This window comes from Salminus brasiliensis, chromosome 1 (genome assembly GCF_030463535.1).
Source record: "Salminus brasiliensis chromosome 1, fSalBra1.hap2, whole genome shotgun sequence".
Taxonomy (NCBI): Eukaryota; Metazoa; Chordata; class Actinopteri; order Characiformes; family Bryconidae; genus Salminus; species Salminus brasiliensis.
Window position 1 is genome coordinate 23,046,865 of NC_132878.1, and position 23,203 is coordinate 23,070,067.

Consider the following 23,203-nt stretch of genomic DNA (forward strand, 5'->3'; position numbering starts at 1 on the left):
ACAGAACCGTAGGATGTTCTGTCCTGCTGTTCATTTAAAAAGAAGTTAAAAATATCAATTTGACCCAGGGGGCGCAAACATTTTCATGAAACCTGTTGACATTTGAAAAGATTATAATTGTTTTCATAGATTCAAGAACATTTTCCGCCCCGTCATTGACTGTTAATTACTCTCTCTCTCTTTCTCTCTCAGCTCTCTCTGAAGTGCAGGGCTCCAGAGGTTTCTCAGTATGTGTACCAGATGTATGATGCCGTGCTGAAGAATTAAATCTTCTCTCCATTCCTTCAACTCTTCATCCTGCATTCATTCCTGCGGTACAAGAACTACACCTCTTTCACCATTTTCCACTATTTTCAAATGAGTCTGTTGGGATTTGCATTTTCTTTTCTTTAGTGCCCCAGAAGCCACAACAAGCATTCTGCTGAAGCATCTTTGTGTCGTGGATAAAGTGTAGATGGTTCTTTGTGCCTATTCTGCTGCATTTATTGTCCCTGGCATTATAAAACATGTATGAGTCTTATTTCTATTGCTTATGCTTGTATTTGATGTGTATTTGCCGTACTTGCCCATTCCACTGGTAAAAAAGACAGAAAAAAAACGTGTGCTGAGCTGATGTTTAAGGGGCCATACCGTTTTTCACTTGGATCTGAATTTCACATTCCCAGGCAAAATCAGTGCTACCAGAACACAGGACACACTTCTTAGAACCAGCATGACCTCAGTAGTAAATGGGAGGCAGGTGAGAAAGCTGGGTGCAGTGCAGAGAGTAGCAGGTATTTCTTTTTCACTATTAAAGATGCCACAGAATGCAAAAGCTTATTTACAGTCGTCACTTCAGAACCACTATATTCAGAAGCTCTAAAGGCCAGAGCACACTGACCCTACAAAGACCAACATTCTAGTTGCTGGCGGTTGTTTTAGAATGTTCAGAGAACTGGTCAATCAAATGAACCAATGTGAAAAGGAGAGGGCATTATCGGTAGATGGAAGGGAGGACATTCTAGAACAGTGTGAATGGAGGGGAGGAAATTCTGGAACAGTGTACATAAGTAAAGGACATTCTAGAACTGAGAGGGGAGGACAATCTAGAACTGAATGAATATGGGGAGGAAGTTCTAGAAGTGTGTGTGTGAGTGTAGGTGGAGGTTATTCTAGAACTGAGTGAATCAGGGGAGGAAATTCTAGAACTGACTGCAATGGGGAGACGATTCTAGAACTGACTGCAATGGGGAGACAATTCTAGAACTGACTGCAATGGGGAGACGATTCTAGAACTGACTGCAATAGGGGAGACGATTCTAGAACTGACTGCAATGGGGAGACCATTCTAGAACTGAGTGAATCAGGGGAGGAAATTCTAAATCAACATGAAACTTCATATGTATCTCCCAACAGTCTCACACTGTTTACCAAGCTTTGGGTTGGTATACAGTGATTGGTGCTCTTTGGGTCTGTGTGCTCTGGCTTGGGATAATTGTGCCATTATTTCCGATTACACCTCATCATTTCTCCTGTTCTATTATGCCTTTCCTTATTTACACCCATGTGTCATTTTAAGTGACCCCATTTAATTGTGAAAAACTGTGAAGCAGTACATTGCCAATTGCTTGGGTAAAGAAATGAGCTTTGCATGCCTTAGCCTATTCCTATAATAATGACACGTGTATTCATGTTTATTAATTTTTTTGTATTTTTTTGTGTTTCTGAACATGACCACACTCCATATTCACACTGTTGCCATTAATCAGCTAGGCGTCCTCATTATTGGTGGTGCGTAAATGTTAACTGGCACACTTTTTTGTTCATTCCCTGACTGAATGCAGCTTTGTGTGACGTTTTGGCCTCACTCTAACTCTTCCTACCCCATCACCACATAGCTGTATGGTCTTGTGCAGTGATGTGTACTGTGATTTATATAGATTAGGCTCCCTTTAGGGTTATACCATCTATGGATATTATAAACTTTTCAGTAGTAGCATATGTTGTATTTGCAATTGCATTGGAGGGAACAAATGTCAAATATCCAACTGTGCCAGCTGTCATCAGAAAGGACAGTTTAGACGTTTAATAATAACTGTTTGAGAGCTTTGATTAAATCTTTTTGAAGGAACCATGCTAAGTAGTGTGTATCTTATGGTAGTAGGGATAAATGTGACAAAATTAGTTTTTTTTGTTGCCAGAAATGTTTGTGCCTGTGACTCTGCATGAAGGCCAAAAAATCCCTAAATTCTCAAGAATACTCCACTGTCTTTGAGCCATGTAAACCTTAATAAAACCCCATTAAAACTTTATGGGACCACTCTAAATTTCTGCAGTAGTAACGTGTGTTGATGTAGAGCTGAATGGATAAAATGTGCTTGAATACTAAACATGATGTAACTTTGCCAGTCAGAAACCACAACAGAAGAACACTGCTGGTGAAATTGCTATTTTGAAACATTTCACCTGATGTGTGTTTAGAGGCTAATATTTCATGTAGAAATCTGCATTTGTGTTCCCTTTTGTCCTTCTCCCATTATAAATACAGTCCTGTTTTCCCTGCCAAACATGAAGCCTCACAGTCATTCCTTCCTCCTTTGTTATCCTTCCTTACTACCAATGTTTTACTTCATGCGTTTTTCGTTTTCAATAAAATCGCCCCTGACCGTATCGCCTTCTCATCTGTGTCTCTTTCACTGTGAATGGAGTCAGACTTTTCAGATAACGTGCCTGGACGCAGCTGTCTGATTAGCAGAGTGTAATCTCCCTCTATGAGAGCGTCTCAGTTGAATACTGAACAGGCCTCCTGCTGTATGACACTTCAGCAGTAGATTTCACCACTGAATAAATGTATCTACAGGTCATCTCTCTTTTTTTGACAGAGGTTGGAGTGCTACCGAAGGCCTAAATGGCCATAGACTTGTGTTTCTGTGACAGTTTCAATGTTCTGTCGATAGCATAAGTTGCTAAAATGGTTTCCTTGAGATTTTCTTACTTTCTTCTTATTGTTTTCTCTAATTATTATATCAAGATAACATGCTTTGAACAGAAAGCATGCTCTGACAAAGCTCTGACCCACATGAGATTCTTTAAGGTTATGCTGTGCACATAATTGCAAATCTCTTTGCTCTTATACACACAGTTTGACAGCAGCTGTACACAGTGTGAAAACTCGCCTCCTTACTGACTGATACAGGCCCTTAGCTTAAAGCTCTCTGATGCACAAAATAAACAGGCTTAAAAAAAAGAGAGAAATCTGAGCAAGAGCTCCCATGTGGTGCCTCTGAATGTAGTGATCGGTTAGTTTGATTGATGAAACTAGGAGGACAGTGTGCAGTCGCTGTGTTCACACACTGTAGCATTGTATGAGAGTGTGTGAAAACAGACTGTGCACTCACAAAAAACTCTGAAATAACTGATGCACACACACTGTTCTGATCTCTTAAGATTATGACTGAGATTCTTTTATACTTTCTGTCCATTTGTTTAAAAAAAATGCTAGCGCCATTTTCTAAACTGCAGCAGTGATGAAAAAGAGAATATCAAAAAAACAGAAAATGGGAGTAAATAAAGTATGTGAATGGCACTTCTAGGCTTTGGTGGATAGGTTTTGACAAGAGGTTGGTACGCCCTAGTTCTGTTTATTTACACTGGTTGTACTGATGAGTTTTGTTTTCCTGCATTTTAATAATAATACTTAATACTCTTTCTTTTTTACAAAGTACATGAAGGACAGTGAGTACCTGGCTCAATTTCATTCCTTATTCATTTTTTGGGTTTTTTTTCTTTTAGTTCTGTTAGTTCAGTTCCCAAACTGCTGTACACACTGCTGTTCATAGCTTTAGCATGTAGACCAAAGAAAGGAGGAATATCACTTAACTATGCCAATAGACTGATGTCCTATAAATGTAAAAATGCAGTTCTAAAGGCAACACAAGAAAGTTTACACACGTTAAGTGGCTGTTTCTAGTTCTTTTGGAGTATTTTTATTAGTTTATTATTGACTATGATTTCAATTCCACTCCATCTGTTTACTAAACTGAAAAAATGTTCATTAGTACTAGACCTTTCAGCACTGTTATGTTTTCTGTAAAGTTAAACATACCACCCCGTTAACACCGATGAAGTACTAATTAATTACATTTCCATCAAGATAAATAAAATATGGTGTATTTATGGCCACTTCAGCACCATGTAGTCTCATGTTTAACACTCCTGGAAAATTAGCCTGAACTCTGACCACCCTGTAACAGAGCTCACAATGCAAAAGTACAGTTTGAAGACGTAAAATGTCTATTATTCACAGACTGACCCTGACACCGATTCATCCACACACCTGTACCAAAATCCTTCTCACTCTTTGAACTGCATACAGAAGACCTCTAGTGCCTTTAGCCTTACAGCTTCTCGCATGGCTCTGAAGAGGAGCCCCCTCCTCAGTGTCTGTCTGACAGAGGCTCATCACGTTTATAGGGCTTCATCCTCTCGGCCTCAGAGTTCACAGCTCTCTAAACCTCAGCTCACTCACACCTGGACACATCTGGCTACGAAGTGTGTAAAGTGACGTGAGTTGACAGGTTCGGACCACGTGGTTACTTAGCAACAAGGCGAAAAGGCTGTGTTGCTAAGAAACAGCCGCAGAGTCGTGCACATGTTTAGGAGTAAAATGAGAGGCAAATGCAGATGAAACTTGTCCGAAATGAGCATCCATTAACCGGCTTTTAGAATCGCTTCGATACAGCACGGTGTGTAGCCTCATCCCCCTACTCCGAGTGCTGCGCCCCCGTGTTTATGTCTCAGTCAGTCCCCGGTTTCTTAATGCCTTCTCTGCTGGGTGTTCGCATTTTTCAGGCGCCCTCCTCTCAGAGCTGGGGGGAGCACGTTCGAATCAGTTAGCGAACCGACTCTTTGGAATTCCCCGTTCCAAGGAACCGAACCGATTCTTTAGTTCTCAAGTCAACTCCATTCTGAACCGTGAGAGCAAACCGTGAGAGTCGGTTCATATAACAGCAAGCAGAAGAGTAGTTCCACAGGGGTTCATACAGGACTCATATTCTCATGTTTTACTACAGGACACTACACGAGTACTGTAGATCAACAGAAGAAAGTTCTAGACTTTTATACAGACGAAAATATTGTAAACACTGGTCTGTTTAGAGAGCTGTACGCAAAGGTTTGGATAACCAAGTATAATTATAAATAATTGAGGAAAAATATAGCAACTGTAAATGAGTTGTTCGTAGTGGATGTTATTTATTTTTCTATTAGAGAATGAAAATGTCATTACCGTTAATGTTATGACAATTTATACATGCGAAGAGTTTTAAATATACTTTACTATAAGACATACCTATAACTATAGTGGTTCCTAAATAATACTTAAAATGACTTAATATTTGTACACAGAACTACAGAGATCTTGTATTTCCCTCATATTATTACTTCGGGTGTTTTGTAAAGGATATGAGAACTTAAACACGAACGTCAACATCGCGGAGGCTCCAAAAAAAGAGGAATCGGTTCAAATGAAAGACTCGTTCACGAATCGAACATCGCCAATAAGCGCAGTTTTGGCACTGGAGGGAGGAGGAGGGAGGGATTGAGGGGGAGCCCTTTTTGACCACCATTCCTCCATCTGCTCTCAGTGGTGTACTTGAAGCCCTCCGTTGTTTCCACAGTCAGTCTGTGAGAGTCCAGCAGTAAAGCGAGGTGTCGAAAGGTGCGTGTTCTTTTGCGCACAGTTTGCGCAGTTTTTGTCCCCCTCCTGCAGTACAGCGCTGGCCTAGCTGACGGGCGTTTAGACCTGGCTTGTGTATGAGGGCTGCTCCACGGACCAGAGGAGGATGTCCCTGCAGGACAGCTGCTGTTGCTGCTGCTGCTGCTGCTGCTCCCACCTGGAATACCCATGCACCGAGGAGCGAGCAGCCGGAGAAAAGTCGTGAAAAGTCCGTTTCGCATCGACTGCGCGGGGCTTGCGGCAGCCCACTCACCGCACACGGTCGAGCTTCTTACCTGCGATCAAGGTACAGTGCCAAGAGTTATGTGTCTTCACCAGAAGCTCGTTTATTGTAGCGCGGTGCGCCCACACACACACACACACACCAGCGAAATAATCACCAACACGCTAGTGTGTTAATGCTCTGTTGACACAAGGGTGGGGCTCGAAGAGTGGAGATACACTTTACTGCTGGGGGGTGAAACGATACGTGTGTTTTGGGTAAGGCACGATTTTCGATTCTAAAGTCAAGTTTCAATCTGATATTAGATATTTGAATATTAATTTTATATATGATTTCACCAAGTTCTGATGTGTCCAATGCAATGTTATGCCTTGGATGTCCAGTGGAAGTCAATGTAAAAATATTTTATTCGGGTCATTTTGGAGCATTTCTATTGGAACATTCATCATTAAAATTTGATACAATGTAAAGAACAGCTGTCACTCATTCCAATAATGTACAAAGCGAAAAATTACAAAAAATGTGAGATACATGTTTTTTTATATATGACAGTGGCGACAACCAGCCATAATTCATACAATACTACGCTGGGTTGGGTTTTCTAAAAGTGTTTCTTGACTGGGAGAGTGAGCATCACACTTTACATGTATATGCTTGTAGACACCTGGGCCCATATTTGTTAGGTATTTTAGCTTGAATTAAATCTTGAAATCAATATTCAGTTTGATTTCTGATGTCTTATATGATAAAATTGGAAGTGCACTAATAAAACTGATGAAGATCGATATAAGTTTTGCTCCTTTGTATTGCAGTTAGCTTTTAATTTGATTTGATTTCATGTATTTTAAACCGTCAACAGATTCATTTAACACTGAAAATGCCAGTTGGTCCCAATAACAAGCAAATAATGTTATGTATTTTGTGACACTGGCTAATTGCAAGTGTATATGTGTTCATTTGCCCACACAGCGTGTGCATTAGGTAAAATGTGAGTCTACAAAACTGCTATATAGTAATGTAGTGTAATATAACAAATACATTCATATGACACACAGGTCTGCTTTTCCAAAAAGAATCATTTTAGTAATAAATCTTGAACGGTAGAGTGAGCATTACACTGAACAACATCAGCAGATCTCACAAAAAAAATATCTGCAGAATTTACAGTCAGTCTGACACTAATCAGAAACTACTTTTTTTACGTTTTTTGAAAGCTTCTCTAAATAAATTAATATATGAACTGATCATTAAAAGAGGTTCTCAGGCCATTTATAGACCATCATAACAAACATATTGTGAATATAGTTGTACATCTTGATGATGTGTAACCCATTCTGATCTTCAAACACACCACAGTGCCTGAAAAGGAGGTACCATTATGTGTAATGGTTCGATAGCACCTAACCTACAGCACACTGCACCTGCGTGAGAGATGGCTAATATAGAAATGCCTATATGGGGCAGTGTGGCCTCTTCTATTAATATCTTTGTTCCATTTAATTCCTCCTGCCCCTGTTGAAGAGAGCAGGTGCAAAAGTTCTAGCAACTACAACACTGTAGTGGAGGTGCTGCTAGCCCGAATCATAGATTGTATAGCGCACAGGTGTGTGTGATAGTTTAACAAGTAGTGTGGTATGGTAGCAGTGTGCGGAAGCAGGCGCTGAGTCTTCCCACTGCTTTCTGATAATTCTCACACTAATTGGCTTCTTATCAGCTAATAATGTAAGCCAAGGATTTGCTCAGTTAGTCAGGAGTTTGATGAGGCGCATGAGCCACCAAATATCCATTTCAGTGGGTGTTCTTTTTTTTCCTGCTTTGTTCAGCCAGCATAGATTAGCATTATTTACAGTGTATTACATGTGAAGCTGTGGTTTGTAGTTCAGTATGTCAAGGTGTCATAGTCATGCATATTCATGCTGTGTGTTTCAGAGTATATTTAGTTAGTATTATTTTGTTGGAGTAAGTCACAGCATCTAAGCAATTTTAGTCTTACACTTTGTCCTGTAGTTAAACAAGGAAAGCACTGAGCATTCCCTACTTAACAACCTTAACAACAATGTTCAGGTTCAATTCAATTCCTGAGTCAAGTCCAATTTTCAATGTCATTTTTCATATATACATATTTACCTTTGGGCTGCACAAGTGGAAACTGTTAAGATCAGAATTGGCAGATCAGTGTTTCACCTTCGAGGCAGCTCTTCATTTGTTTGGAGGGGAACATTTTTGTGAGCACTGTGTAATGCTGTGTAATCATGAAATATTACTCTATAGTGTCAGTCCACATGCTTCTTTCACTTTCAGTCTAGTCTAGTCTGGTATCTCTCAGCTTGTCCAGAAATGCATGTGTAAAGCGTGTCCCTTAGGGACAACTTAACGTACAAAATATACTTCCCAGCTATAGGGGAAGCTCAGGAGCAAGAAATACCAGTTTTTCATAATTGTGCTTTAACTTCACAAAGCTTGAATTTTATATTATACACATTATTAAAATCAGCACTCCTCACAATTCCATGGCTTAAATGGTCCATTCCTCTGATTCTGGTTCTTTAGGGTCTCAGGTGTGCTTGTCCTATGAATGGGGCTGAGCCGTGCCCAGCTCAGCTCCCTGTGCAACGGTCAGGACTATGCGGTGCCCTTGTGCCCTTCTGAATGCACTGGCCAGCGGTTTGCGAGAGCAGGGAGGGTGGAGGGGGTCACCGAGGGCGCGGTGGAAGCAGCGGAATGCCCCCGCCGTTTCGGATAGCGGTGCTGGGGGCGCAGGGCGTGGGCAAGACGGCTATAGTGCAGCGCTTCCTCCACGATGACTACAGCGAGGCGGCCGTGTCCAGCCGCACACGCCGGGTGCACCTGTCCGCCGCCGTGCTCAACGGCCACGTTCACGACCTGCAGATCACAGACTACCCAGCCATTAGCAGCTTCCCTGGCAGCTCCCTGCAGGTAGGAACCTTATTATGAAGCCTGTGTGGGTCTTGAACAGTGCAGAGCATTCATAGTGAAACTGACACTCTGCACAGTATCTGTTAGTTAGCAGGTGATTGCTAACTCCTAACTCACGTTTTTTAGTTTTGCATATCAGTTTGGTCAACAATATATATTGAGCCTCAAAAATATTAGTAAATGAGCTGCAGCTAAAATTGGTTAAATATTTTGTAAGAGTTTTAGTCCGTGTTCCTCCCCCTCTTTCCATTCACCTGACCATGTTGCGCCATTCTAGAGCTGTGAAACCTCATTTACCAAACACGTATCATGTACATGTTCAAGAAAAAACAGAGAGGTAAATTCACTCAGAACTGTGTTCTTATGTAGTGTAGTATTACAGCTCTAGGGTGGCACAACTGTCTAAATGCCAGCTCATCAAGTATGAGGATCATAAGTTTATAAGTTAATTTTTAGTCCCACCTAACACTCAGCACTCCACCGTCAAAAGCCTTCCAATCTGGGACGTCTAAAACTTACAGACAGAAAAATAGTAAATACATTAAGGGAGAGGAACACAGAATAAACAGGAAATATTAGGAAATAATAGGACATATTTAATCAATTTCAGCTGCAATGTATTTACAAATGATTTTGAAGCTCAACTCATAAAACAAATATGTATTGTTGACCAAACTGAGCTTTAGGAGAATGTAGGACTAAATTTTGCAGACAAAAAAGGGCTCTGTAATTAGTTTTATCAATTAGGTATCATTTTAAGCTGGCCTGTCTTTAAAGATCTTCAGTGTAACAGCTGGACACTACTACTGTTAAACGCAAGCAGCAGACTGCCCTGGTACAAGGCAGATGACATACTTTCTCTTGTTTTCTTATTCATCTCTTTATTTTGTTAAACACCCATTCGTTCTCTCTCCTTTCTTCTTATTCTTTTTTATTGGTTTAGGAGCATGAATTTAGACAGATAGGAACAACAATAATAAGTATTATTAATAACAGTATTGTTAGTATTAGTATGCAATATAATATAAATGCATTTATTGCACATTCGATTTTCTGTCTCTTTTTATTAGTTTAATAAACAGTTTAGTTACTGTTTTGTCAGGTGGCAAAATATGGTGTGTTTGTGGTAAAGGTATAATATATGTTTTTGCTAATAATAAGATGAAAAAGAACAAGAGGAATAGAAAATAATAATAAATGGTGGCATTTAATGTCCTTATCTGTAAGTCATAAAGTCACAGTCCAGAGCTAGCTCTTTTTATCTCTCTACAGCAAAATGTCCAGCACTTGATGATGCTTGTGATTTTGCTTTTTACACTTTTGTTGGCGTAGCACTGCTTTACATAAATTTGCATTCAATTTTAAAAGGCTAGCAGTTGTGTCATCTGCATACATCTGTGTTGCTACAATTCAGTTTCATAACCACAGCCTACTGGCAAAACTTTAAACAAGGACAACACAAAAGACTACTGGCTTTAAAGTGACAACTGAAAATGTATGTTTGTTTCAATGTCAAGAAATGACAAAACAAGTGTAAATGACAAATGTGTAAATGGATTCCATCCATAAAGACTACACATAACAGCTAGTCATCAAATTCAAATCATAATAAAATACACTATATGGACATATATACAAAAGTATTAGGACACTTGCTCATTCATTGTTTTTTTCCTAAATCAAATGTATTAAAAATAGTGTATCCTGCTATTGTTGAAGTAATCTACTCTATTGTCCATGGAAGGCCTTCTACTAGATTTTGGAGCATTGCTGTGAAGATTTGATTGCATTCAGCAACAAGAGCATTAGTCCCCAGCTCTCCAACTCATCCCTAAAGTACTGGATGGAGCACCATAAATTCAGAGAACTCAGTTCCACTGCTCCACAGCTCAATGCTGGGGGGGGGGGGGGGGGGGTTATACTCCTCTTCCAAAGATCAATAACTGAGTAATAAAGCTGCAGTTTAATAGGTTAAACAGCTGCTACTGGAGAGGCAAGAGTGGAACAGTCTGCGCTGTGCTCACTGTGGTTTTCTCTTTGGATTGATAAAGGACAAGACATGCTACACCCAAATCTTACCTGAACCAGAGCAACAATGCCGAAACTAGTTTCAAATCAACATAAAAAGGTGCCTTTGGGAGCAATTCCTTTTGAGGTAGACTGTGTTCTCCAGCGCTGTCGTACTGCCCTCTATCTGCCTTTGTACTGCAAACACACAGACACACACACACACACACAAACAGATCTGACAGTGAGAATGACGAGCAAGCTCAGCAGCCATCGTCACTGAGGTGGAACAGCCTGTCCTTCCATCCTTCAGAGTTAATGAGCAGCGCTCTCGCTTGACTGACTGACTGATACGTCAATCTGATACGTCTTGTCGAATAACAATAACATATCCACCACTCTTAAAATAAATTCTTCATTAAATTCAAAGTTTCTCAAGCTTTGAAGAGTAGCAAAAAATGAAACTCAGTGAGCCTAGAGCTGTTTGGTGTCTGAAATTTGCTTGTGATGTACATATCCCTCAATTCTAATACATAAACCTTTAAAATTTAGAAAGTAGGACTTTTTAAAATAGGATTTTTTTAAAAGCAATTGTCTGCTAGTATCAGTATGATTCCAATATGGTCCTGCATCCCTGTTGCCCTTGTTTTTAAATATTGTAAAATATGTCTTTAGCTTATGTTTGTGTACTACATTTGATTAAATTGCAACCACTTTTGCTACGTTTGAACTTTATAAATTCAAAGTGACATTTTCACTGCATATTAGCAAGCTTTTTTGAGATTACTTACAAAGTAAATCCACCAATTTCACACAATTTCTGCTACAAATAAGTGGTTAAAATAATACATGGGCATTAAGAGTGGTTTCAACTGAAATTCTCCATTCTAGAGAATTGTACAGACTCTGAACTGTTCCCAGCAGTGGTGGTAGGATCAAAATCATTTACATGAATGACATTTGGCTAATGCATATATCCAGCGTGACTTACATTTAAATCATGTAACACATGTTGTAGGGTTAGGCGTCTTGCCCAAGCCCTCTTAGAGCACACTCAGAGGCAGAACCCATCAGATTCTTCATTTTGGGAAGGGTGAAACCAGCTCTAGTTCAGATTCAGCGGGAGAACTGCTTTGGTTTATACACTTGTTCACAGTTTGTGTTCCACATTGTGTGGACTTTACTCAATTCCAGTCACTAGAAAATAACCTGATGTTCACGAGAAAAGTTAGCTAGCACAGGTAATGCACCGTGAGATAACTGTAGAGCTGGGAGTCAGTGTTAGACAGTGGCCCACTTGTCTTTTATCAGTCAGAGACGCCGTGATTTGTCAGTCAGCCACTGTTCCACTAGCATCACATTTAAGCCAAAATGTGCTAATGACAAGTAATTCTGCATTGGCAATCTATGAACATGCTTATTTTCAAAAGAAGGGGACACAGTGTCTGGTTTTCTAATACAATTGGTCTGGTCCCCTTGACATTGTACTGCATGTAATGCAGCCCATTACCTCATATCCCCCTGCACTGCACTACACCAACCACCAGTATTTTGCCTCTGAAAGCTCACTCAGAGAAATGGTTAAGAATATATTGTCTGATCCCTGATAGTTTTGAGTTTTGGACTAAAACATTTTATTATTTTTAAACTTTATTCATGGCAGAGAGATACTATATGCAGGACATTGTGATAAAAATACTTATAATAGATTTTTTCACATTGTTTTACCATCATCAACATTTTCAACTCAGAATACACACTTAGGTTTAGTGGTGGTTCTGTAAAGTTAATTAAATGGCTATATTTGAGTATATTTGAGTAGACATGGAGATCCCTGGTTTCTCTCCCTACAACGGGATCTCCACAATAAATTTTCATCACCAAACCCACTCTGAATGACTCAGTTATGCAGAAACGTATTAATATTAGATGTCTTTAATACTTTAGAGTGATTTGGGGTGTGTGAAGATTTAGGCAACTAAATCTTGCATGCTAATTGGTGATCTTGAATTCCTTGTAAGAGGAAATTTGTGTGTTCTTTTTGATGGTGTTCTTCACCAAGGCACATAAGTCCACAAGTGTTTTATGTTGCTGGAAGGCACATTTTCTTTTTCACCCTCAGAGCCAATTCTTTGATAGCGAGGAATTACCTGCCAAGTCTGTGCCATCCTCTCTGTTTAAAAATAGAGAACGGAATCAAATCAATGGTAGTCAATAATGAACTGGTTGAAATTCATTCTCACCTCAGCGTGATATGAATGATTCTCCTCAGATGGTCTGCTGCATCCGTCTCTCTCACACTCCTCTCCACAGCACGCCGCTGCCAGACACGGGGGCAATTACTGACGTTTCGCAGGCAATTCAGAAATGAATACTGGCTGAATATTACAGAAAGATTCCTTTGTTGTTCAGGAGGCTATTATAACTATATTCTCTCTCCGGTTCTGGAAAAGAAAGGCGAGGTGAATATGAATGGAAATGGTAGTGGATGAGTTAATATGGTTTGCCTTTTAAAGCTTGACTGCTTCAGCTGTGTGGTGACACTTTTATGTCAGAAATGTTAACTATAGCTCTTGTTTAAAGGAATAGTAAAAGGAGAAAGATAGGTCTACAAATGTCCCCTTACCTTAAATGTAGGCAGTCAACTACAACATGTTTGATGTAGGGCATATAGTTGCACAGGAGTTACATGGCTAATGTACAGTAGTTAACAAGCAATGGAAACTTATACTCCATCGATTAACGTTTTTAAACTGTATGCTTAAATTATTACACTTCCCTAAAGCTGCGCCATATTGTTAAGTAATCTCAAACAGACTTGACCGCTATTTGTAACGCTAAAAATACAGACCAATACAAAGCATACAGACTACGAACTTGATAAGTCTCATGAGTAGAAACTCCAGAAGATGGGAGGGCGCTGAATGGGCATGTCCTGAATGGGCATTCTGCAATTGTAACAGCAGCGTACCGCACACTTATCTCCAAGAAGCAATTTTTAAATATAGGCTGTATCTTAATAAATGAACAACATACATAAATCAAAATATCTCGAAACAATGTGGTTAGCTGTCTTCACGTCTCAGAAGAAGCCTTCTGGAAATTGGCCCTCCCAGGACAGGTGATATTATGTAATAACTAGTAGGTGAGAACTGATGCCAAAAAAGTGCTACGATTGCTGAGTCTTTCCTTTTTCCATTTTTGGCTTGACAAGCACTCCATGTCCAATGGTAAACCGTGATGAATTAAACACATGATTTTTTATGTATTGATCATATGTGATGCACTGCATTGTTGTCACTTAATCCCACATGTTCCACTGTTGCTCAGGAGTGGTCGGACGTCTGCTGTCGAGGCATCCGCAGCGCCCACGTCTACATCCTGGTTTATGACATCTGCTGCTTCGACAGCTTCGAGTACGTCAAGACCATGCGCCAGCAGATCTTGGAGACCCGGTACGTGCAGTGCATAATAACATGGCCTGTCTTTCATCATCCTCTTACATTTACCCTCGCTCTCTCTCTGTCTCTCTCTCTCTCTTCTCCTCTCTTCTTACTTTCCCTATGTATTGTTTCGTGCCCCCTCTCTCTTTTCTCACAGCCCTTCTCTCTCTGTTCTCCTCCTCTCCGTCCCTCCTTTGATGTCTGCCGCGATTCCACCGATGAATGCCGACCCCCGCTGTAATCACAGGCTAGCGCAGACACACTGCGTTTACTCGCCATTCAGATATGCATCAACAGAAACGCCTCCCCGTTTCTGCTCCCCAGATTGCCAAAGTCATGTGCCGTCATCTCCTCGGTCACTTCAAAAGCCTCGTCTCCAGCCATCTGAGACAAAGCTCCCTTAATAGCCCATGTTCCACATTTTGATCCTTTGTATTTTCTTCCCCTGACGTCCACTCATCAAGTACCGCATTCATCTGTGCATGACCATTCTATAACCTCTTTTTATTCATTACAATTACATAAGCTGTGTTTATTACTGTAACCTTGAGAGTGATATACAGTACTGTGGTCTCCAGTATTTGAGTAGCTGCTTATCTGGACAGTAAGTGTTTATTTGATTAGAAAAAAGCATTACAACAAATGTGCGTAAGTGTTTAAGCTTAATCATTTCCAAAGCTCTCCTGGAGGTTCTCATCTAACACCTACTTTATCTCATCAGTGCTTCATTAATGTAAATCAGGTGATCTGCTGATGGAACTGAAAGTCAAAGTCAGACACAAACCATCTCTGTGTTCTTCTAATTGTGTTCTTGACGTATTGATAAATAACTGTACTGTCAACAATTTTTGACAATTTGTACTTATTTAAGTAATTACTTAATTTTTTTCTTTATTGACTTTGTCCCTTTTTTCTCGCCATTTGGTACTGCAAATTAACCCACCTGTATATAACTAGCAATGCTCCCGACACTAGGAGGGTTAGGACTTAACACATGTCTCCTCCGGTACATGTGAAAGCTAGCCACGGTCTCTTTGTGAACTGCCACTAATGCGGCATTGTCGGGCAGCCAACACGCTTGGGGGAAAGTGCGGGGTCCCCGGCTCAACCACATCAGCTAACAGACACCTGTGTCGGCTAACATCGCTCTAATAAAGTGAGGGGGGAGTGAGCTCTATCTACCTATCCGGAGAGAGCACGGCCAGTTGCGTTCCCTCTGACAAAATGTAACAATTTTGCTTGTTAAAAAAGGAAGGCGAAAAGGAATGTCTTCGTTAAAGGAATGTCTAGTTTAATAGTTTGGGTAGCCTATGCACAGTACTGTATGTAAATTACATTTTCTCTAATTGGCTTTTTCCATTGGCTTTTCTTTTGGATATCTAGATCTTTTAATGAGCTGTACTGATACATTTGTCCCAACATTTAATTCTTTCCCATTTAAATCTTCTTCCCTTCCTGTACCACTGCTACAGGCTGACTGCAGTAACGAAACTCTTTATTACTTGAACCTGAATGCGAGGGTGAGTGTAAATGTTGTGGAGATGTGACATCACATCATAACCATGGGAGATTCAATACAGGCTGTTTTCACATATTAGCTTCTATATAGAGACTCTAGGGACTGAGGTGTGAATGGTATGCTGTGAACCAATGTTTACATCAATGTGAGGTCAAGTTTCAGTTTACAGGTTACAGGATATGAATGCTGCTTCACTGCTCCACTTAAAGAGAAAACGATGCAGTAGGACACATCTTAGCTCTAGTATCCTAATTAGTTGTTTTCCCCATGTTAGCACTAAGTGGTGGGTGTTGTGTGTTCTCATTAACACGGGCCGAGGTGCACGGCCACCGTTGTCACCTAAGCCTGCTGCTCGCAGTCTACAGACCTTGCTTGTTTTAATCAATAAATCTCAGTGCAGGGCTGGCAGCTACAAAGCCCACTTAGTGTCTGGAGGAGTTGTAGCAATTTGTGCAAATGACGTGCGCTGGAGGCCAGGCAGGGCTAATCACACACACGGTGACTAGAGGAACGAGTGTGAGAGAGTGAGAGTTTCTAAGTACACTCTGTAGCCAAATGTTTGTGGACACCCCTTCTAAAAAATGCATACAGCTACTTAAGTTACACCCATCCTTGTGAAGAATTACTGCCAATTGAGTAGGATTCTCTAGAACAGGTTAACATGAATCGATTGGTAAGCTGCCTAAAGGCACCACTGTGGAGCAGTGGAACTGTGTTCTATGGAATGATGGTGCTCCATCCAATACTTTTGGCATGTGTTGGCTTTTGGGGTGAGTTGAATGGGTGTCCCAATACTTTTGTCCAAGGGAGATACAAAACATGTGTGTATGAGAGAGTTTCTGAAGTTTGTGTGTGTTGCTGTAAGTGGATGTATTTGTCACTCAGCATCATTGTGTATTTTCTTGCCAGTCTGTCACTCAGCCTCTGATTGATCGGTTGCTATGACGTCAGCCGTCATGGTGTGACGGCTGCCTGCTCTGCTGACACAAAGTCATGTTTTATCGATCTCAGCACAACGCAATTAAGTCTGCCAGGGCTGACACACCTCGCTGCCTCTCACACACACCCACAAACACACTCACGCAGGAGCTGCATGACTTCGGGTTTACACAACAGAGCCGCCAAGAGCTAGCGAAATCAGCCCACAGCTGGCTAGCACTCTCCTGTCTCTGATAGTTCCTGTCTGTGTAACAAATTATGACGGTTAATTAATCAGCCATAAATCCGCAGTTCGTCATTTGTTCCAAGCTGTTGTTTTGTTATAAATCTCACTTAGACCGAGCTTGTTTGTACGCCACACTACATGGATGTGTACCTGCCAGCATCCCTTTCTGTCTCAGCAGGATAGAAATTACCATTCACTTTGTAAATCCAGCTGGCATTAGGAACCTTTTTTTTTTAACCTGTTTTTTTCTGCATCCAGTTCTCAGTAACTAGATCCAGGGCAACAATAGAATGAATCATATAACTATCTCCATTTGAATGGTTGAATGAATGAGTGGGAGTGACTGTGAGCAAGTGGGTGAATATACAAATCTGGAGTGAGTGAATTAAAAGGTGAGCAAATCAGTGAGCTCATCGTCTCCTCCAGAATACAGCCTTACATTTTTGGTCACATTATAGTAAGGAAATGAGGCCAAGAGGCTGTATGTTCTGACCTAATTCACTTCCATTATCTGTGGAGTACAACTTGAAACCCAGCATGCGTCAATATTCTTACGCTCTAATATTGATCCGTCCCAGTGGAAGTAAATGTGTAAAATAATACAGAAGATGAATATGTCTGTGTCTCGTGGTGGTAAACTGTCATTATTGTTGCGACAGTGATAAGAGGTGGCAGGTCCTTAGAGATCGGAGGCTTGAACTGTCACAGTAAGTGATGGATGAGTGGAGATCGACCTGGCGGCTGCTGTCACACCATTGACAAGCTTTTTTTTCCCCCACCCATGTTGTGACTTGCCCCTCATCTTAGGCTAGGGTTGGCAAGTAGTGCAGTAGTTCCTGCTGTGAACTGCCTGCTATCCAAGGGCAGCCTGCGCTAGCAAATTCTAACACATACTCAATATGAACTATTAACCAATAATAGGACAGAGTAAGGAATACTACATGAGCCAATCTTGAAGCAGGATGAGCTGTACTATGCCAGTGCTGGAGCTGGAAACGAGGTACTGTAAGCAAAAGGACATGGTACTATGAGCGGATTTACGGAGTGAAGGAGGTGAGGTACTGTGGCCCTGTTCTGAAGCAGGAGACATGCCATTATGGGTCAGTCCTAGCATTTGAGGCGTGGTACTATGAGACGAGACTAGCACTGGAGATGAGGTACTGTGCGCCAATCCTAGCACTTATAACATGGTCCTACAAGCCAGACATAGAGCAGGAGATGCACTACTATGAGCCAAACCTAGTACAGGAAGTAAAGTACTATGAACCAGTCCTAGCCCAGGAAACCTGTTACTATAAGCCAGTCCGAGTCCAGGAAACTTGTTACTGTACTATAAAATGTGGTCCAATAGTCCTAGTACTAGTGCAGGAAACCTGGTACAGTGCCTCGGTTATAGAGCAGGAAACATGTCAGTACAAGCCTAATCCCAAACCTAAGAGCTAATCCTAGTGCAGTGGGTTTTTTTTAAATGAAACTAATTGGAATGAATTGCCTTAATGTGCAGAGTTCAGAATATTCTCAGAGTTCAGTCTTACCGATTACGACAAATTAGCTCTGGAGGAGAAGGTCATGATATTAATCAGTGTCTTTACTCAGCCACATTGAAAAAACTGATGAATATTCTGCTCAGAGAAACCCTTAACATTTTAACCTGGACATTTTTAAATCACAGCTCCACAGGTCTGTGAGGCTATTTATTATGGACTGTCAAAAAAATGTATTTTGTGTCTTGTGAAAGAGCCAATTATTTTTTTAAATGTGTGGTTCAGGTCATCTTCTTTAAAAGAGATCAGAAAAGGCACAAAAGCTGTTCTATCCTGTGTGAAAGAGTTCAGCTTTCTCTCTTTGACAGCCTGACGCTGTAGTGCTCCATTAACCCAGTCTGTACATGGAACCAGAACACTGTGCAGCCAAGCCTCAGAAAGCACCAGCCTGTCTTATTAGGGCTCAAAATGTTCAACTCAGGTGTCATGTTTTTGGAGAATATATTTTCTTCTTTATTTGCCAAGTTTAGCCTTTAGCCAGAAGGTTTTTAAATGCACTGAGCTTTTTTTCAGGTCTCTAATTGGCCAAATTCTGCACTTTTTATGCAAGTTCATCATTTGCAAATCCCAGCTGCCCTTACATTGTGTTAATCAGTAGAACCAGAAGAAATGTCAAAGCAAACAATTCAACCGCCTACAAAGTTACCTTTTGAATATTTTATTACTACAGCAACAGTACTGTCTCATTCAGGTTCATACAAGAGTTAGTTCTGATTGGGGGAAACTAGGAAGAACCCTTGTCAGCATATTATATCAGTGCAGGAGAACCAGTCCTAGCTGGTGCAGGGACATGTCCACCCCACTTTTTGGTTTTACACAAGATCAATTTGGGGGTTGCAGGATGGTTTATCATTAGACTAAAAAAACTCTCTCCGACTGGTCCAGTGGACTAAGGTGCTGCCACTGTGAAGGGAGGATTGCTTCTTCGAATCCTGGGTAACGCTGCTTGACATTTGCAGCCGAAGTCTGCGGAAGCACACTTGGCCCTGCTCTCTCGGGGATAGGCTGATGACACTTCTTCCACACGTGACTCCTAGTCAGCACAGGTGTCTGTTAGTGTGCTAATCTTCTCCTTCCTTGTGTTGGGGGCATTTCTAATAATTGGGACGTTCACATGAACAAGGATTGGGTAATTGGTCTTCAAAATTAAGTAGACAATAGACTATAATTTAAATACATTATTTCAAAATAATGGAAAAACTGCATTATGAAAAAAATGGTATCACTATACTGAATATGTCTCAGAATATAGATTATATTTTCCTGATAACGATGTTGCTTGTGTTTTAGATCTATGGCATTAGATTACACGAGAGTATTGCTGAGAGATTTTACATGTAAATCTAGATGTAGCTGCATGAAGGACTATTGCCTACTGAAGTTGACTCTCCCAGTTGTCAGACCAAATCTGTGTTGACCAAAAGTTTCTTGTGTGTCCCAGGGTGATGGGGGCGACCGAGACGCCGATCCTGATCGTGGGCAACAAGCGTGACCTTCAGCGAGGCCGGGTAATTCCACGCCACAACGTCTCAGACCTGGTGCGCAAAAGCTGGAAGTGTGGCTACGTCGAATGTTCAGCAAAGTTCAACTGGCATGTCCTGTTTCTGTTCGGCGAAGCCCTCCGCAGTGTGGGCTGTGTCCGCTGCAAGCATGTGCACGCCACCATTCGCTTCCAGCGGGCGCTCAGGAGAGAGCGCTGCACTCTAATGTGAGAGGTGCAGGTTCTGCACCATGGTGAAGATGGCATGCACTACTACGTCCACTGTACAACTGTGTTGCAGCAACTTAAGCCTACGAGTAACAGTGCATTTTGTTAGTTAGGATTTGTGAATTTTAAAAACCGATTTTACCCTTGTTTTAGGACTAATTGTTTTATAAAAGTGTATAACTTTAAAAGGTCACCCCCTGGAATAAAACCAGCCTGAAATGAACCTGAATGTTTTCGTGTCAGCCAGGAAAGTGAAATGACTTTGAAAGGCTATTACAGTTCATGACAGTTCAATGAAAATAATTTATAGCTTCCCTTACCTCTGTCCCAATGAGGAGGTAAAGATAGGGCATTGGATATTTGGGGACCAAGCACTGGAACGCCACTGTGTATAGCCTTAGAGCTGACCTTCTCGAGGGACAAAAGCCGGCTCAACTAAACTATAAATCAAAATCAACTGACAGACAAACACAGAACTGCCTAATTCTGGTTCAGTCCAGATCCAACTCATCTGCCTCTAATTCTCAGGCCTTTCATTACTGAGATTAGGTGTGAGAACTGTTTGCTGATTGATGATGAGTTCAATCAGGTGTGCTTGAGCAGGAAAAACATAAAAACAAAGGGTAATCTTGGTGCATTTCACCTTAAATCACAAACCAAAACTGACAAAATGCACCACAAGTGCAAATTACTGCTTCATAGATGTGTAGCTGACGAAATCCTAGATTGGTAGCTATCTGTAATAGTGCAAGCTATGATCACGTTCTTGCCAAGGAGCCCCTCGACTTGGAAGGTTTCATCGAAAGACACTTGCTCCCATCACACAGACTGCTTTCTGATGCCAAGAGGAATCCTCAAATGCTGCTTCCCTTCCCTAGGAAACACCCCAAATGACACGCCTCGCAGACGACTGAAGCCTCAAATAAGATCAGCTTTAATACTACAGTTGCTGTTGAAAATGCAAATAATGAGTTTCATTCATGCTGGGACTACTTTAGGAAGCTCATCCCTGCTTTTGCTGGGCTTATGTTGATGGATCTTCCAGTTCAATTGAGCAAACATGCATCTCCCTTGTTATGGATGTACCACACACAGGTGCAGTACACAAGAGCACAAATAAACGTATGTGTATGCTCAATGGATATTTCCACATTAGGACCTATCTGTTTAGCTTGTTCAGATACACTTTCTGGTATTGTGTTGTATGCCAAAGCATGATTATGTGCTACCCTATGTGCTGCCCTATGATGAAACATTAGAGCTGGAAACAGGTCAGTGGATCATTTTATGTAGATTACCATTGAACGGGACATAAGCGAATGAGGGGTATGACTTTATAATCCTATAAAACGTAACCCAATTTCGACTTAACCCCATTTTCATTCTTAAACAGCACAATATTGCCAAGAAAAGTGGTCCAGCATGAAAATGCAATCATTTAATTCTTATAATTCAAACAAATACAATATCTTTACACACACAAATATTTACATCTAGAACCTCACATCTCGCCCCCCTACTCGATATTATATAATTTTACAAGTTATGTCACACAAACTAGGAGAAAATTCTTGTTTGCATAGGGAGGAGTAATGTGTATTTGAGTTTTGTTTGTTTTTTTTTTTAATATGGGCTCATTCCATAAATGGCTGAATGCTGACAGTGAATAACATGATGTGTGATACATGGTAATGTCTCCAGATCAATATTGATTAGCCAGTCTTAAGCTTCAGCTTACATCTACTAGAGGAGGAACCCACTGAGAATATGATTTATTGTGCACTCTGCTTAATACATGTCTGGAAAATCCCACTGATAAATTATTTATTCTCCCTGCTGGGCTGATAGAGCAACAAGGCTGAAATATCTGAAATCCCGATTAAAGAAACAAATGATTAATTTGTAAAGAGGCTTATCTGATATTGTATAAATCAAATTAAGGCACTTGAAGGATTGAACGTCAGGCTGTTCTTGTTTGCACTAAAACTGATAATAAATCATCTTGCTAGTATCAAGCGACAGTTACGATTATTCATTGTGCAAGCCAACAGTTAGACCTTCCACTTCCCTAGCAAGGGGTAATATATCTGGTACATTGATCACAATAGATATTCTTTTCATTTTCGAAGGTTGCCATTTAAAGAAAAAGACAAGTGGATGAACATTTGAAACTGTAAAAATACACAGTACCTCGAAATAATGTTTTCTAACTGTGGAATGAAGAATTTTGACCATGGTTCTCAAGAAATCCATAATCAAAGTCAAGTTCTATCCCTGTAATGGATCATAATAGGTCTTCTACACTGAAAGAAGTATGGGGAAGAGGAGAGAGACACAGCATAGGCATAGGGGCACAGCTGCCCTAGTGTGACAGACTGCAGTTTTGAGGAGGCTATAAATAGCTCCAGACGTATGCCAGGAGTTATTTATAATGACTGCAAACGTGCAAGGTGACTTAGAAACTGCTACAATGAAAATGCACATCATTAAGAAGTGATCACATTCAGGTGTCAAGTGTCCCCTGTTCATTTGGGGATACACAGTGGCAACCAATATGCTCATCATGTTCCTGAAACTGTGTCATATGTGTAGGCTGGTTCTGCAGCAGAAGCAGGGAAATGGCCACATGGCCAGACTACATGTGTAGCTCCTGTGCTTTGACAGGGCAAGTTCCTTTCTAGCACTGCCCAAAGCTGTGAAACACTTAACTGTGAGCAATAATATGGTGTACATTCTCCTATTTTTCCTTCCCACCAGCTGCTCTGTGCCGCGTGTGTGGGAAAAAAAGGCTTATTTGATAATGGTGAAGAATGTCCTGAACCTGAACGGTGCTGCTAACACACAATACATTTGGCATTATCAGTGCTGTTTCATCCTACACTTCGAAATGTAATTTTGAAGCTTTTGATGCAACCCTGAACAAGTACAAATGAGCAGAATC

The 23,203-nt window shown here is 40.8% G+C and overlaps 2 protein-coding genes across 2 annotated transcripts in view; both read left to right on the forward strand.

The window, feature by feature from the left end:
• Positions 1-2,649, forward strand: part of ap2b1 (adaptor related protein complex 2 subunit beta 1) — a 40,752-nt gene extending 38,103 nt beyond the window's left edge. Inside the window, exon 22 of the mRNA XM_072674699.1 lies at positions 193-2,649. Coding sequence (XP_072530800.1) covers positions 193-267 — 75 coding nt within the window. The 3' untranslated portion in view covers positions 268-2,649. The remainder of the gene's footprint in view (positions 1-192) is intronic.
• A 2,927-nt stretch (positions 2,650-5,576) lies between these two features.
• LOC140551286 (ras-like protein family member 10B) lies at positions 5,577-22,277 on the forward strand. Its single transcript, XM_072674687.1, has 4 exons — positions 5,577-6,002; positions 8,490-8,876; positions 14,214-14,338; positions 19,996-22,277. The coding sequence occupies exons 2-4, from the start codon at positions 8,589-8,591 to the stop codon at positions 20,264-20,266; spliced, it is 684 nt and encodes a 227-aa protein (XP_072530788.1). The 5' UTR covers positions 5,577-6,002; positions 8,490-8,588; the 3' UTR covers positions 20,267-22,277.
• The last annotated feature ends 926 nt before the right edge of the window (positions 22,278-23,203 follow it).